General features: G+C 46.5%; 1 protein-coding gene across 1 annotated transcript in view; it reads left to right on the top strand.

Annotated features, from left to right (window-relative positions):
- The window catches only part of BAALC (BAALC binder of MAP3K1 and KLF4), an 89,100-nt gene extending 73,025 nt beyond the window's left edge, over positions 1 to 16,075 (top strand). Inside the window, exon 3 of the mRNA XM_052651973.1 lies at positions 15,808 to 16,075. Within this exon, the coding sequence (XP_052507933.1) occupies positions 15,808 to 15,918 (111 nt within the window). The 3' untranslated portion in view covers positions 15,919 to 16,075. The remainder of the gene's footprint in view (positions 1 to 15,807) is intronic.
- Positions 16,076 to 16,365: the final 290 nt, after the last annotated feature.

The raw sequence follows: 16,365 nt of genomic DNA, 5'->3' as shown, positions 1-16,365 counted from the left end.
TCAGGGGGGAGAAGGTTGCTTTTGGGCAGAGCCACGCTGAGACTGCATCCACGGAAGCAGCCGTGATGGTTCACCTTGCCAAAGGAAATTCTCCACCCACCCATCGTTGCAAAGAAAACAGCACGGCCCCACCTCCCACCCCCTGCCTTGAGGGCTGCTGTGTTTAGTTGAATCAGCGGAAATGGGTCCTTGATATTTGGGCTCTAGAGGAAGTGTGTGTTTGTTTAAATACAGCTTTGTTCAAGGGTCTCCTTGGCTGCCAAATCTTGATAGTGAGGACTGTACTGGTTGCAGGAACTAGTCCCAGGCCAGGCAGTCGGCTGTCACAGGGCTTGGCAGGGAACGAGACCAGAGCCCAGCGTGTAGGAGGCAAGCCTGGAGTCTTACCTAACCCTCCAGCCAGGCGGGCAGCAGGAGGGTCCCCGGGGCGGGGCTCCTGTTGTAGGATGTGGTGACGGCACCACCCCACACTGTTGCTATTGGAGATGGAGTGGGGCTGCAGAGTCCCTGGACCTGGCTGGCATCCTTTCTGATTCTTTCTTTTCTCTCAGAGCCATTCTTGGGAAGGACTCTTCCTGCTGCTGCTCCTGACTGCTCCTTAGCAGACCAGCACAGGGGTCTGCAGTCTTTCCCCACCTGCCCCGACTCCATTCTTCCCTCTCACTCCCTCACCACCCCCCATAACCCACTTCAAAGTCCACTACTTACCTGCTCACTCAATACCTGTCTTTCCCGTCTCCTCTGTCAAAACTCACTGCTCCTATCCCTCAGGCCAGTGCCACCTATTGTATGTCTGAAGATCCGACTGGATTATCTAATGATAGAATTCTTGCCCACATCAGTGAGTTGCCTCTCTAAGCTTTGGTCAGAAAACCTGTTGCAAATTTAGCTCCAATACTCCTGGACTAAGTGGCTTTGCAGAAATCACTCAGTCCTCCAGAGTCTCAGGTTTCTTATCCACACAGTGGAAATGATACCAAAATGAGAAAACAGATGGGCCTGCTCTTTGGGAACTGAGAAGTGCAGTGAGAAAGGCAGTAAGGGTTCAACAGAGGCTGGTTAGACACCCAGCACCATAACCCCGTGAAAGGAAACACTGATGGTAGTTCTTCAGACACACAGAGGGTCATGGCTGGGGGGTAGATTTGAGGGCAGCGGTGGCCTTCCTGGGGTCCTGTATGGTCTGCTGACCTTCTAGAGGCCCAAGCATCATTGCCATCTCCCAAGGCAGCCTGGGTCCCACAGAACGACACCCAGAAGCTCCGTCATTGCTCTAGGGCAGGCCCTGACTTTTGTTCTCCAGCCTGTTCCCCACACCGCACCCTCACCTTTTGAGCCAAGATGTGCACAAAAGGAAGGAAGCAGCTTCACCCGGTGTGAGTGTGCCTTCACTTTAAAGTCCATCACTTTAAAATTGTGTCGTGCTTTTAGGTCTTCTGGGCTTCTCAGGTGGCTCAGTGGCAAAGAATCCACCTGCCAGTGCAGGAAATGTGGGTTTATCCCTGGGTCAGGAAGATCCCCTGGAGGAAGAAATGACAACCCACTCCAGTGTTCTTGCCTGGAGAATCTCAAGGACAGAGGAGCCTGGTGGGCTATACTCCATGTGGTCGCAAAGAGTCAGCACGACTGAGCACGCGTGCTTTAGGTCTCCTGGCTCATTCATTCCACCCAAGAGCATGTAAAGTAAGCACCATCCCATTTTATAGACAAGGAAACTGAAATTCACTTGATAGATGACATGAATAGGTCCTATAAGTGCTAGAGATGGGTGTCAGTAACATTAAGTTGAAACAAGTGACTATAAGAAAAACAGAGCAGTTAGATCTTAAAGTCCTTTTTTTGTTGAAGAATAATGTATTAGTCAGCTATTGCCACAATAATGCTGCATGACAAAGCAAATCAACATTCAGTGGCTTAAAACAGGAATCTTTCTCCTCGCAATCAACCATTACTTGAATGGCTAGACCTGACTTCAGGCTCCAGGTCTAGCTTAGTCTGTTCCGTGTATATTATTCTGGGAATCAGGCTAAAAGAGCAGCCGCTCTCTGGGGTTTATTATGCCTGTGGGAAACCCAAGAGGGCAAAACCATTTCATGTCGTTGCTCCCATCAGACCCTCTGACCTCCTATTGGTCAAAGTAAGTCACATGGACAAACCCAACATCAGCAAGACAAGGAAGTGGAGTCTGTCTGCAGTGGATAGCAAAGGATTAGCAATCTACTACATACACCATACATATAGAAAAATGTTCAAGTCAGTCCTAAGAGTGATGAATTTTAATAAGGTCACACACACATGTAACCATCATCTGTAAGGAGACACAGAACAGTATCATTACTCCAAATATCCCATGTGCCCCTCACCATAGGGACTTGGATGCACCAGTCACCATCCACCCCCATAACATAACCAGTCTCTGACATCTAGCATTAGAGATCAGTTTTGTTTATTTTTGACTTTTATAAATGGAATCATATAGTATGTGCTTTTTTGGGTCCAGCTTCTTTTGTTCAGCATTATGCTAGTGGGAATCATCCATGGTGTTGTGAGTTGCAAAAATTTCCTCATCTCCACTGCCATGTTTATTCCGTTAAATGAATACACCACCATTTAACTCGTACTTGAAGGACATTTAGGTTGTTTCCAGTTTAGGGCTGTTGTGAACAATACAGCTGTTAATGTTCTTTTTTAAAATTAGTTGTTATTAGAGCAAAGGTGATTGCAGCCATGAAATTAAAAAAGACGCTTACTCCTTGGAAGGAAAGTTATGACCAACTTAGAAAGCATATTCAAAAGCAGAGACATTACTTTGCCAACAAAGGTCCGTTTAATCAAGGCTATGGTTTTTCCTGTGGTCATGTATGGATGCAAGAGTTGGACTGTGAAGAAAGCTGAGCGCCGCAGAATTGATGCTTTTGAACTGTGGTGTTGGAGAAGACTCTTGAGAGTCCCTTGGACTGCAAGGAGATCCAACCAGTCCATTCTGAAGGAGATCAACCCTGGGATTTCTTTGGAAGGAATGATGCTAAAGCTGAAACTCCAGTACTTTGGCCACCTCATGCGAAGAGCTGACTCATTGGAAAAGACTCTGATGCTGGGAGGGATTAGGGGCAGGAGGAGAAGGGGACGACAGAGAATGAGATGGCTGGATGGCATCGCTGACTCGATGGACGTGAGTCTGAGTGAACTCCGGGAGATGGTGATGAACAGGGAGGCCTGGCATGCTGCGATTCATGGGGTCGCAGAGTCGGGCATGACTGAGCGACTGAACTGAACTGATAGTTGCTTTAAGTGAATGTTACCTATATACACGTATATTTAGTCTTTTTTGTATTCTTTTTTTCCTTTTTGTCCACATCATGTGGCATGTGTGATCTCAGTTCCCTGACCAGGAATTGAACCTGTGTCCCCTGCACTGGCAGCTTGGAGTTTTAACCACTGGACCACCAGGGAAGTCCCAACTGTTAACATGCTTGTGCCCTTTGGTAGACATTCCCTTCTCTGGGGTATATACCCAGAAGTAGAATTCCTGGCTCATAGGGTGGGTATATATTTGACTTTAACAGATACTGACACAGTTTTCCAAAGTGGTTATATCACTTAACATGCTAACTGGCAGCAGATGAGTTCCAGTTAGGGACCATAAGAATGTAAGGCCAGTAAGCTGCGCTTAGTCCCATCTTTCTTAGGTCTTCTACATGCAGCCTGGGGTCTAAGCACTTCGTCATATCACTGATCTTCACAGTGTGGATATTGTTGTCTCCAGTGTACAGATAAGAATGGAGCCTCGGGTGCTTCAGGAAAGCTCTCCCCACTGTGTGGTAGTTAAAAGGGGGCCGGGTAGAGCCCACCCCGCCTAGGCTCCAGCCGCACTGAAAACTGTGTGGCTGGGAGTGAGGATCACACATCTGAGCAACATGACTAGCACAGCGCTGGGGGGGAGATGGCACACACTGATAAGCCCAACACACAGCTTTTGTGTTTTCAGATTCAGCGAACAATGCTGTGTACTAAGTATTTCCAAAATAAGATCAAGGAGCAGATAAGCGTTCAGACAATTGCTGAAGTGCATCAGTGGTCTTCCAGTCCTGAGACCTCACCAGCCACAAGTTGTCCTGTCTTCCTCAAGGGCAAAGATTTCTACCAAAGGTGTCAGCTTACAAGACAGGCCCACCTCTGAAGCTTCTGTTAACACAGCTCTCAGCTGCCTAGAATCTGCTTTAAAAAAAAAAAAAAAGGATTGGGCTTCCCTGGTGATCTAGTGGTTAAGAGTCTGCCTGCCAATGCAAGGGACAGCAGTTCAATCCCTGGTCCTGGAAGATCCCACATGCCAGAGAGCAACTAAAGCTTGTGTGCCTCAATGACTGAGCTGCTGTAACTAGAGAAAGCCCGCACGCAGCAACAAAGACCCAGCACAGCCAAAAAATACACAAATACATAAATCTTTTAAATAAAGAGAAAATTATTTTCTTCCTTTTCCATCCAGGGCTTTTGACACACCGTCTCTTCCTGGTGTGTTTCGTACTCCAGGCTAGAGCTTCCTGAGTCTTCTGTGTCTGGCTCAGGCAGTATCCACTGGCCTTTTCCGATCTGCCTTTGGCTCCCGCAAGATCACCTGTTAGTACTTAACAGTGTTCCCCTGGACATCATCGGGCCACCAGCTAAGGGTTCTTGGGCACTTTTTTAAAGCTTCCCTTCTCCAGAAGAACCTGTTCATGAAGCATGCATCATCATGCCCATGTCTACTCAGTAGTCCCGTTCAGATTGACAGACCGTGTTTGTGGGTTAAAGGCAATCCTCACCTGGTGTGGAAAATTTCCTTGTCGAGTAGTGTAAGAACGTTTTGGATTCATTCATCTGATGCTCACCCACGGAGTGCTGTCTGGGTGCCAGGCACTGTTCTGATGCCAAGGGTCCAGGAGTGGAAGAGGCAGCTGCCGATTTTAATGGCACTGAGCCTGGGGAGGCAGGTAACACAGGGTAAATGAACAAAGCCTTACAGATTCGAAATCGTGTTGCGAAGGAAATGAAAGGTCCCTGGTAGGGGATGGTAGTTCAGCTCAGTTCAGTCGCTCAGTCGTGTCCGACTCTTTGCAGCCCCATGAATCGCAGCACGCCAGGCCTCCCTGTCCATCACCAACTCCCGCAGCTTACTCAAACTCATGTCCGTTGAGTCGGTGAGGCCATCCAATCATCTCATCCTCTGTCATCCCCTTCTCCTCCCTAGCGATCCCCATAGTTCAGATCACTTTCCGAAGGGTGATGGGGCAGCTGATGCCTATGAGCAGCTGCACCTTGCATTCGGAGCCCTGCTCCAATCCACACCTCATCAGACCAACCACATCTTTCTTTCAGTTCCCACTGGCCTCTGTCTCATGCCTGGTGTTAAGAGGTGATAACGGGCAGAAAGAATGTGACAGAAGTGATGCTTCACGAGTTGGAACTGTCTCGGTGGGGCGCTCTTTCTTTCTCTGTTAAGCCTTGATCTGCTCCAGTCACCTGGGACCTTTTAGATTGAAAAGCAGCTGATAGGTCATCGGCGGTCTCCTCCCCACCCCTCCCTGAGCCCAGCAGACAACACAAGGGGAGCTCTGTAGCTGCCTGTTCTCCCATGCCAATGAATTGCTCGGGAGCTCGGGGCCGCCTCCAGACATGACTCTCCAACCCGTTTCTCCAGGCTGAGGACTCCTGTCTTCCTCCTCCAGAGCTGTCTCCTCAACTATTCAGCCAAGGCAGAGAAGTAAATATGGAGGCGGCTCTGGCCACACGAAACTCTGGTCTGTGGCCGGCCTCCCAGTGGAGCCTTCACATCCTCAGAAGCTTCATCTTTTGGGGTTTGCTTTATTATTCTCGTTAGAGTAGCCAGACCTTGCCAAACAAATTAGCCGATGCCTGGACTGGTTCTCAGCTAAGTAGCCTCTCCCTTCTTTGCTCCCAGCCCCCTTCTCTCTCCAGTGTCTAATTGTCAGCAAGGCTTGGCACGGTCCAGGAAAGGTAGGTGAAGCCTCAGAGATGTGGATGTGGGTGTGACCTGAAGGCAGGGGTGTAATCCCAAAAGGAGGATGAAACCAACCCAGAATTTCTCCTGGTGGCGGTAATATAAGATCCATGAGTTTGGAAAGGAAATGTGAGTTTCTCTTGGAGAAACAAAAACATGACCTTAAAAGGAGAGAGCGAAAAAAAAAGGCACATTTAGGACAACAGGAAAGGAAGACCGGGTAGAAGGGGCCTCCTTTGATGCATGTTCTAGTCTGAGCCTGGGAAAAGGAAGCAAAGAAGCAGTTTAGGGGTGGGGTGTGTGTGTGGTGATTTCCACAATTGCAAGTATATATTAGCTGCAACCTTATGTAGATGAAGAATTGCAAGACTCGCTCTTCACCTAAGGGTCTGCAGAAAAACCAGTTTGATGAGAAGACTCAGGGCAGAGATGGAGAAGGAAATGGCACCCCACTCCAGTATTCTTGCCTAGAGAATCCTGTGGACAAAGGAGCCTGGTGGGCTGCTGTCCATAGAGTTGCACAGAGTCAGACACGACTGAAGCGACTTAGCGGCAGCAGCAGCAGCAGGGCAGAGACCTTCTTATTCTCCTTTGTATTCCTCCATTGTCCCCTGAGCCTGCTTCAGGAGTGTGCACCTAGCATGTACTCACTGATTGGTTTTTTAATTGATTTTTTAATTGGAGGAAAATCGCTTTACAAATTGTGATGGTTTTTGTCCTACAACAACACAAATCAGCCATAATTACACATATATCGCCTCTCTCCGCTCCTCTCACCCCACCCCTCTAGATCATCAGAGTGCCTGGCTGGGTTCCCTGTGCAATACAGCAATGTCTCGAGCCTGTTATACAGAGTGAAGTAAGTCAGAAAGAGAAAAACAAATATGGTATATTAACTCACCAATTGTTGATGAATGCGGTCAGCCTGGGACTTCATTAAGACTAGAAAGATTTCCCACGGGTCCACTCCCAACTCACCCAACCCCACCCCCCGTGCCACCATCATATGATTGATGACTGTTCCCTTGGAGCCAACTGTTTTTCTAAAGCAGGTTCTACTGCCCTCCTAGCATTTGATCTATCTGAGGTTTAAGTTGGAAAGCAACAACTCCTTTTGGCACCAGATACCTGATAAATAAAAACCCCTAGACTTGGTTAGCCTGAACTAGCACAAGTGGCTGTGTTTTGTGTAGGATTTGCTTTAGGTTTGGGGAGCTCTTGAGAATTTTGCCCAAGGCATGGTCTGACCCCTGCCTTTGGAGGCTAGTATCTTGGCCCTTGGTGGAGTTGCTGAGATCAAATGTTTCCTGAACAACCTCGTGTTAATGCCACCCTGGAGAAGAAAATGGCAACCCACTCCAGTATTCTTGCCTGGAGAACTCCACGGACACAGGAGCCTGGCAGGCTACCGTCCATGGGGTTGCAGAGAGTAGGACACTAATGAGCAGCTAACATAACATATTGAGAGTTTTGCCCGAGGCATGGCCTGACTCCTGCCTTTGGAGGCTAGTATCCTGGCTCTCGGTGGAGTTGCTGCGATCAAATGTTTCCTGAACAACCTCACATTAATGCCAAATAAATTCCTGGAATTGGGGGAACAGCTAGAAGTCTGTTATTGTGTGTCTCCTTTTAATGGGGCGAGATGGAAAAGAAGAAAAATGTCTTGAGTTGTAGCTGTCAAGGCTCAAGCTTTCATCTTTTGGGAAGGCAGAGAGGAAGAACCAACATTTCCGTGTCTACGGTGAACCAGACACCGTGTGTATATACGTGGCATTATCTTTCCCCCTCACAGTGTAAGTGGTCAGCAGCACCATTCATTCCCCGGCTGGGAAACAGGCTTGGAAAGGTAAGGCCGCCGCGGCACAGGGAGTAGTGTCTGGCTGTGCTGGAGTTCAAATCCAGGTCTGTCTGCCTCCAAACCCTATGATCTGTGTCCCATTTCCTGAAGCAAAGTGGTGGAGAGTTTAGTGTGCATGCTGGCGATTGTAGGAATCTACATGTGAGACCCAAAGCCCACATCCACCCTCCTACCATCTTTAGTTCAACTCACCACCCCTGTTGACATTGTGAAAGAAAATGAAAGTGAGTCATTCAGTTGTGTCCAACTTTTTGTGACCCCCATGGACTGTAGCCTGCCAAGTTCCTCTGTCCATGGAATTCTCCAGGCAAGAATACTGGAATACATAGCCATTCCCTTCTCCAGGGCATCTTCCCAACCCAGGGATCAAACCCAGGTCTTCCTGCATTATAGACAGATTCTTTACCTGTTGACGCTGACTTTGGGCAAATTGCTTTAGCCTGAGTGACTTCAGCTGCCTCCTCAGAAAAAGAGTACACAGCTGCATTCCTGGCCATTTTTCAGGGATGGTCCAAGGAACAATTAATAATGAGCATGATTGAAATCCTGTAGGAAAGTTCTAGAATGTTTAGGCAGGGCAATGCAAACAGGTTCTCCTCCCAGGGATTTTTTTTCTCTTTCTTTCTGAAGATGTATCTTTACACTTAAGTCCTTCATCAGATTGTCAGCTGTCTGTTATGTATTAGGCAGTAAATTAGATGCTGGGAATACCAGACTGGGTCCCTACCCCCTTGAAGTTTTAATCTAATGAAGATGTAAAAATAAGCATGTAAACAAGCAGATAAATAGATAACCCAATCTCTGGTTAAAGGCCAAGAAGAAAGTACAGAGTACCAGGAGAGGAAATGAGACAGCCCCATCCTGTGTCCACTTAGAAAATCCCTTCAACACTCCCTAAGAAATGATTAGCTGTGATCACCTCTGGGGAAAGCACGGTGTGGCCCCAGCATGGGAGCAAGTGTTGCTCATCACTGTACCCTTCCCTACTCTGTGAATTTCTTTTTACCATAATTACATATCATTTTTATAATTTATAAAAAATACTAGTTACATAGAACATTGGTGTCTGATAAATCATGGTCTCATGGACTACCAGGTGGTCCAATGGTTAAGAATCCGCCTGCCATTGCAGGGGACGCCGGGTTAGATCCCTGGTTGGGGAACTAAGATCCCACAGGCCGCATAGCAACTAAATCTGTGCTCTGCAACTAGGGAAGCCAGTGCAATGAGAAGCCTGTGCACTGCAGCAAAAAGCAGGCCCTGCTCACTGCAACTAGAGAAAGCTCATCCACAGCAGTGAAGACCCGGCACAGTCATCAATAAATAAATACATTTTCAAAAAACATTTTGATCTCAAGAAGCCTTGTTTTTCTTCATTGTCTACAAGGAGCTGCAAAAAGGTCAGTACAGCCCTGTTAGGTATATTCGTGGAGTCAAAATAAAGCAAAGACCATCACCATTTCCATTTGGGAGAAAAGTGAGAAAAGGCTGAGGAGATGTAGCTGCCCTCTTGAGTTCAGGTCTCCTTTTGCGGGAATGAGCTGGCTCATTGACTTTTAAAACCTCGAAAGAAGCACATCCATCTGCCAGGAAGTTATCACAGTCAGTCTGGTTGCCCTTGAGAAATGGCAGCCAGTAAGTTACTATTAATTAAAAAGGCAGTATCGAGAGGACTAAAATCTATGGTTCTAAACCTGCAGAAATTAAAACAAGGCGAGGGGAAAATAGAAAAGCTGTAAAACTGGGTGAGAAACAAGAGTGTGGCCATTAACAAAAGCCAATGGTGATAAAACTCGCAAGACAAGAATTTTAAAAGTGGAAGGATTGAATTAGCAGACAGCCACAAAAGGAAAAGGTGCCAAACAGGCTTCTCTCAGCATTGAGTTAAGGACCATAAGATTTTCTTTTTTAAGCCAATAATTGCAATAGGGACACATTTTGCTTTCCTGTCATTGAATAAAAAGAGTTGGCTGTTAAATTAAAAGGCTCAGATGGCTAAAAACCACATCAGAGGGGGAAATATCTGTGTCATACAAAATGCCATGGTCCCAGAAGCACAAGTGGTGTAATTATTCTGTGTACCTATATAGCTCTTGTCAAAAGAGGGCAAAACAGCTTACTTCTTGGAACTTCTAGACAAATTCTCTGGCCTTGTGGTTCTCTTTCTCATTCATCTTCTTTGTCCGTCTCATTTGGGCTTCAAATCTGAGGTTTCCAAGTTGTAACTACATTTTAGCAACTGCCAACCTCCTAGATAATTGTGCCATTATAAAAAGGGTGGTTGCCTCTCTGAGGTCTCAGACTCGGAAGTTTCTCTTTCCTGTTTTAAGTCAATGCACTGTTGTTCTAATTGTTTCATTTGTCATATTAAATATACTGTAATTATTTGAAAGTGGATTTGTTTATGGCTTGGAATCATCTGTGCCCATTATTAGAATACAGAACTCCAGTTTGTTCTTTATTCAAAGACAGATCATGTAGAGTTATTATTATTGTTGGTATTTAGAAGTAGCCCCACCAATAGGGTTCTGGCCTGGAGAATTCCATGGACTGTATAGTCATGGGGTTGCAAAGAGCTGGACACGACTGAGCGACTTTCACTTTCACCAATAGTGATGGTTTCAGTAGAACAAGAAAGATTCCCAGAATGTGGGATTTTATTTGGAGACAGTCTTGGGCAAGCCAGGAGAAGCTGATCACCCTATTAATGTTAAGTCCGTCTAGTCAAGGCTATGGTTTTTCCAGTAGTTGTATATGGATGTGAGAGTTGGACTATAAAGAAAGCTGAGCACCGAAGAATTGATGCTTTTGAACTGTGGTGTTGGAGAAGACTCTTGAGAGTCCCTTGGACTGTAAGGAGATCCAACCAGTCCATTCTGAAGGAGATCAACCCTGGGATTTCTTTGGAAGGAATGATGCTAAAGCTGAAACTCCAGTACTTTGGCCACCTCATGCGAAGAGCTGACTCATTGGAAAAGACTCTGATGCTGGGAGGGATTGGGGGCAGGAGGAGAAGGGGACGACAGAGAATGAGATGGCTGGATGGCATCACTGAGTCGATGGACATGAGTTTGAGTGAACTCTGGGAGTTGGTGATGGACAGGGAGGCCTGGCATGCTGCGATTCATGGGGTTGCAGAGTCGGACACGACTGAGCGACTGAACTGAACTGACATGCTTAATTCTTTCCCAAACCCTCCTTACAAAAACCACTAAGAAACAAGCATTATTCCCTCTTTCAGATAAGGGAGCTGAGTTTCAGAGGTTAAAGCAATGTCTTGTACAGCTTGTTGTTTAGTTGCTAAGCTGTGTCCAATTCTTTTGCGACCCTGTGGACTGCAGCCCGCTCTTAGGCTAACTAATGGCAAAGCCTCATGCCAAGTCTATCTGGCCCCCAAAGCTTGTCCTTTGAACGTCTTCATTGTCAGGCTTTTTATTCACAGATTTAAGAAATTGCCCCATGGACTTCCCTGGTTGTCCAGAGGCTGGGACTCAGGGCTCCCAACTCAGGGGGTGGGTTCGATCCCTAGTCAGGGAATTGGATCCCACCTGCCTCAACTGCTGCCATTAAAGATTTCATATGCCACCACAAAGATAGAAGACTCAGCACAACCAAATAAATTTTTTTTTAATTGCTCCAGTGTACTTGAGATGCAAACTGTACATATTCTGCGGCTTTTCTGGGAATGACTGCTTTGTAGCCTTTAACTCTTAAACAGGCTGAAAAACTAACGATCATCCAACTATTAAACGTTTGCTTGGATTTTTTTAAACTTATGAAGGCAGATTGAACCATGGAGCAAGAGCACTTTCTGTGTAGAATTTTTAATAACTTTGTGAAACCTTGCCAATAACTCTAAAGAAAAGCAGTTCTACAGTTCAGAAAGTTTACATTTCCATTCTGGAAAGCTCTCTTACTGCCTACTGGTTTGATGGGAATGCCGCCCTCCCCTTGGCTCATTTCAAATAAGGCCTCTGTGTCTCTCCTCCGTGCTGCAGCCCTCTAAGCTTTTATGCAATAACACCCCAAATTGAAATCAGATGGAATCAACCTCATAATCACTACTGTTATATTTCAGAAACAAAAATGGTTGTGGACTCTATGGGTTTTCTGCTTTTAGGAAAAAAATAAACCCATAAAAGTCACTGCTAGGCCCTAGTGCCAGTTAAGGTGTGGAGGACCTAAGTGAAAAGTGAAAGTGTCAGTCGAGTCTGACTCTTTGCAACCCCATGGGCTGTAGCCCACCAGGCTCCTCTGTCCATGGAATTCTCCAGGCAAGCATACTGGAGTGGGTAGCCATTCCCCTCTCCAGGGGATCTTCCAGACCCAGGTTTGATCCCTGGGTCTGGAAGATCAAACCTGGGTCTCCTGCATTGCAGGCAAATTCTTTACCATCTGAGCCACCAGGGAAGCCCCAAGAGCAAGACTAAATTCTTAGACAGTATTGACTACTGATAGTTAAAGAAAGGGTACATTCTCAGATATGTGTTTATTCATTCATTCACCCATTTATTCAACCAAAGTTAAATTGAAGGCTTAGGGCTTCCCTGGTGGCTCAGAGGTTAAAGCGTCTGCCTACAATGCAGGAGACCTGGGTTCAATTCCTGGGTCGGAAAGATCCCCTGGAGAAGGAAATGGCAACCCACTCCAGTATTCTTGCCTGCAGAATCCCATGGATGGAGGAGCCTGGTGGCCTACAGTCCACGGGGTCGCAAAGAGTCGGACACAACTGAGTGACTTCACTTTTCTATGTCTCAGACTATGCTAGGTGCTGGGAACTTGATGAGGAAAACAATGAAATCCTATCTGATGAAATCAGTGAATAAGGCTAAAGTTGCATATAGTCAAAATGATCGATAAACATCCCCCAAATTACCCATGAAGTATTATCTTAGGTCAGGTTCCCTGGAAGCAGAGCTTGACATGAGGATTCTTGTGCAAGTAAGTGAGTAAAAGCATAGTCTTAGGTGAAACCCTTAAGGTGGTGGGATGCAGGGTGGGGCAGAGGACCAAGTTCTGCAAATACTGAGCTCAGCTGAATAGTTGTAGCTGCCGCCTCAGCCTGATCCCACAGGGAGCTCCAGAGCATGAATGGCCTCATGGATTTATACCCCCTTGAGGCAAAAGGGCCAGTCTTTATATTCCCCATGATCAGGCATTAGCTTTGGGCTATCTCTAGAAATTCAGGTATAACCTGTTTGGTATTTCTGGGTGAGATGGCTCCAATCAGATGAAGGCAATTCTTGAAAGAAGGGTGCAGCTCTGAGTGATTAGCAGCCAGAACTCAAAACAGTTGAGGGATGGAGGCACCAGCCAAGTGGAGAGCATCTAAGAGCAGCATCGCCAGCAGCCACTACACAGGATTTATGCGACCTGTTCAGTTCAGTTCAGTTCAGTCGCTCCGTCGTGTCCGACTCTTTGCAACCCCATGGACTGCAGCACACCAGGCCTCCCTGTCCATCACCAACTCCTGGAGTTCACTCAAACTCATGTCCATCGACCTGGTGATGCCATCCAGCCATCTCATCCTCTGTCGTCCCCTTCTCCTCCCACCTTCCATCTTTCCCAGCATCAGGGTCTTTTCAAATGAGTCAGTTCTTCACATCAGGTGGCCAAAGTATTGGAGTTTCAGCTTCAACATCAGTCCTTCCAGTGAACATTCAGGACTGATTTCCTTTAGGATGGACTAGTTGGATCTCCTGGCAGTCCAAGGGATTCTCAAGAGTCTTCTCCAACACCACAGTTCAAAAGCATCAATTCTTCGGTGCTCAGCTTTCTTTATAGTCCAACTCTCACATCCATATACAACTACTGGAAAAACCATAGCCTTGACTAGACGGACCTTTGTTGGGAAAGTAATGTCTGCTTTTTAATATGCTGTCTAGGTTGGTCATAACTTTTCTTCCAAGGAGTAAGCGTCTGTTAGAAACCTGCATTTCATCTGTTTAAATACAACAGGGCAGTTATTATCCAGTGAGGCAACAGGCTACCACGTCTTAGGATGCACTACAGATGAAATCATTGGCTTATGTTCAGGAACCATGTTGTATGAAAAAGAGGCTTCTGTCAACTCTAGACTCACACCCAGAATGGGGAGATGCTTATGCTGAGAGATGCTCCCACACATCTGAGACTTGTTTTCCAGGAAGCCAGCTCTGAGATGTCATCCTGTGGGATGTTCTTTGGGAAGTCAGCACTGTGGGAGAGGGGGCCGGAAGCAGGAGTGGGGCAGAGGAAATGGAGCCACAGTGAGGCCCTGACCATAGCCTCGGCGACCCCACCCCACGGGGGGCCCTGGAGCTAAATGGCCAGTCAGGGCTGGCCTGCTTTGGGTCAGATAGCTAGGCGTTTATAACCCTGCGGCACCCTCTCATTGGGCCACCTCAGGGAAGGAGGGCCCAGGGTGAGGGGGCTTTCTGCAGCTGAGACCACCCTGAAGAGACAGCCTGAGGCTGTTTGATGTCTGCACTCTCTGCAGCTGGGCAGAGGGCCACCCTGGCCTGGGGGTTGGGAGCACACACATCTCTGTCCAAGATGGCAACGACTCGGGAGGCCTGTCTGTTGCTCACTTGACGCACGTGATCACTGAGAAGAAGGGGCTCAGAATTACTGTCCCCCACCCCCCACCCCCCCAACTGGTTAAGGTTGTCTTCTCTTGAGGGGAAATGCGAGGATTGTGCACATATGCGTGAGGAATCTGCAATTTAGTCAGTGCTTTAGTATTTAATATCAATCCTGGACTTATCTCACTGGTGTGTCTTCACTTAGAAGTGGGTAATCTACAGATTTAGAGGACAAACGTGTGCAGAGAGGTAAGGAGAGAGGGGGCGATAATAGGGTTTTGGTGTGTGGGGGGGAAGAGTTATTATAGGATTACATGAAATCATGTGTGTAAAACTTTCAAAAACTGTAAGGCACTGTGGAATTTAAAGAATCTTTCATTTAACTAAAAAATTGAAGAAAAAAGAAGTGGACAATTTATCCTATTTTCTACTTATCATACTTACCAGGTCTTTTTTTTTTTTTTTTTTCCTCATTTTGGTTAGTGACAGGCATTGTATCTTATATTCATTATCTTAGTTCAGTCGCTCAGTCATGTTCGACTCTTTGTGACCCCGTGAATTGTGGCATGCCAGGCCTCTCTGTCCATCACCAGCTCCCAGAGTTCACTCAAACTCAGGTCCATCGAGTCAGTGATGCCATCCAGCCATCTCATCCTCTGTCATCCCCTTCTCCTCCTGTCCCCAATCCCTCCCAGCATCCGAGTCTTTTCCAATGAGTCACCTCTTCACATGAGGTGGCCAAAGTATTGAAGTTTCAGCTTCAACATCAGTCCTTCCAACTGAACACTCAGGACTGATCTCCTTTAGGATGGACTGGTTGGATCTCCTTGCAGTCCAAGGGACTCTCAAGACTCCTCCAACACCACAGTTCAAAAGCATCAATTCTTCGGCACTCAGCTTTATCTTATTTAGTGCTTATAATAACCTTATGAGTTAGGTACTATTATTATCTTCCATCTTACAGATGAGGAAACTCATCTAAGGGTTAGAGAGTTTAGAAAAAAACTTGCCTACAGTGAAATTATAAAGTCAGTGTTCAAACCAAAGTCTGTCTGACTCCAAAGCTCAAACCCTTAGCTATTCTACCAAAGCTAACCGTAAAATCCTTCCCATTGCCCTTTGATGGACCTTTGCTAATTGATTCATTCATTCCTTCAACACTGCTTTACCAAGCATCTCTTATGCCAAGCTCTGCGCTAGGTTGCTAAAAGAGATTCAACAGAACAGCCTATGAAAAGGAGTATTCGTGCATGTGTCCTTATGAGTTATTCTTCCTGCCTCTGTGTGTGTGTGTGTGTGTGTGTAACAACTTCAAGAGATTAATGCCAATATGAGGACCTTTGGATATTTCCTAGTAACTCAATTCACCGCATTAAACTTTTTAACAGGCTAAAAGGGACACTAAGCGGACGTCTGCGAAAGAAGTCACCATTAATGTCGCAGACAGCATCCGACAGGTGGACAGAAGTCGAAGAATCACAAAGAACTGCATCAACTAGCAGAGTGTTCCGCCAGCTGAAGGGCAGAGGGACTTCCTTGGTGCCCTTCACATCCTGGATACCATCAAGGAAGTTTGAAGAAGAGGTTGCCCTTGCTGCGCGGGAGCACGGCCAAGGGCTTTGGGATGCTGTCTTCGCCTGTTGAGACATTCTCAGCCTCCTGTATGTCACATAAATGCACTGGCACAGTATTCCCATAGGGTAATAAACCACAAATGTGTGTTCAGTTTGCCTCTGGTAACTCCTGCAGTGTGGTCTGATAGAAAAATGGTGAGCAGAAGCCACAGGCCAGTTTAGGAAACAAAAGTGGGAGGGGTGGGTTTCCAGCTGAGTCATGGGCAGTTCTGTGCTCTCCTGTTTCAGGCCAGCTTATTCCTTCATTCTTCCTTTATTTTAAAATACTACTATCACAAAGCTTACTTAAAAGTTGGCTTTCACCCAATTTTC

This window comes from Budorcas taxicolor, chromosome 14 (genome assembly GCF_023091745.1).
Source record: "Budorcas taxicolor isolate Tak-1 chromosome 14, Takin1.1, whole genome shotgun sequence".
Taxonomy (NCBI): Eukaryota; Metazoa; Chordata; class Mammalia; order Artiodactyla; family Bovidae; genus Budorcas; species Budorcas taxicolor.
The sequence above is the reverse complement of the archived record's forward strand: the minus strand, read 5'-3'. Positions and strand labels throughout refer to the sequence as shown.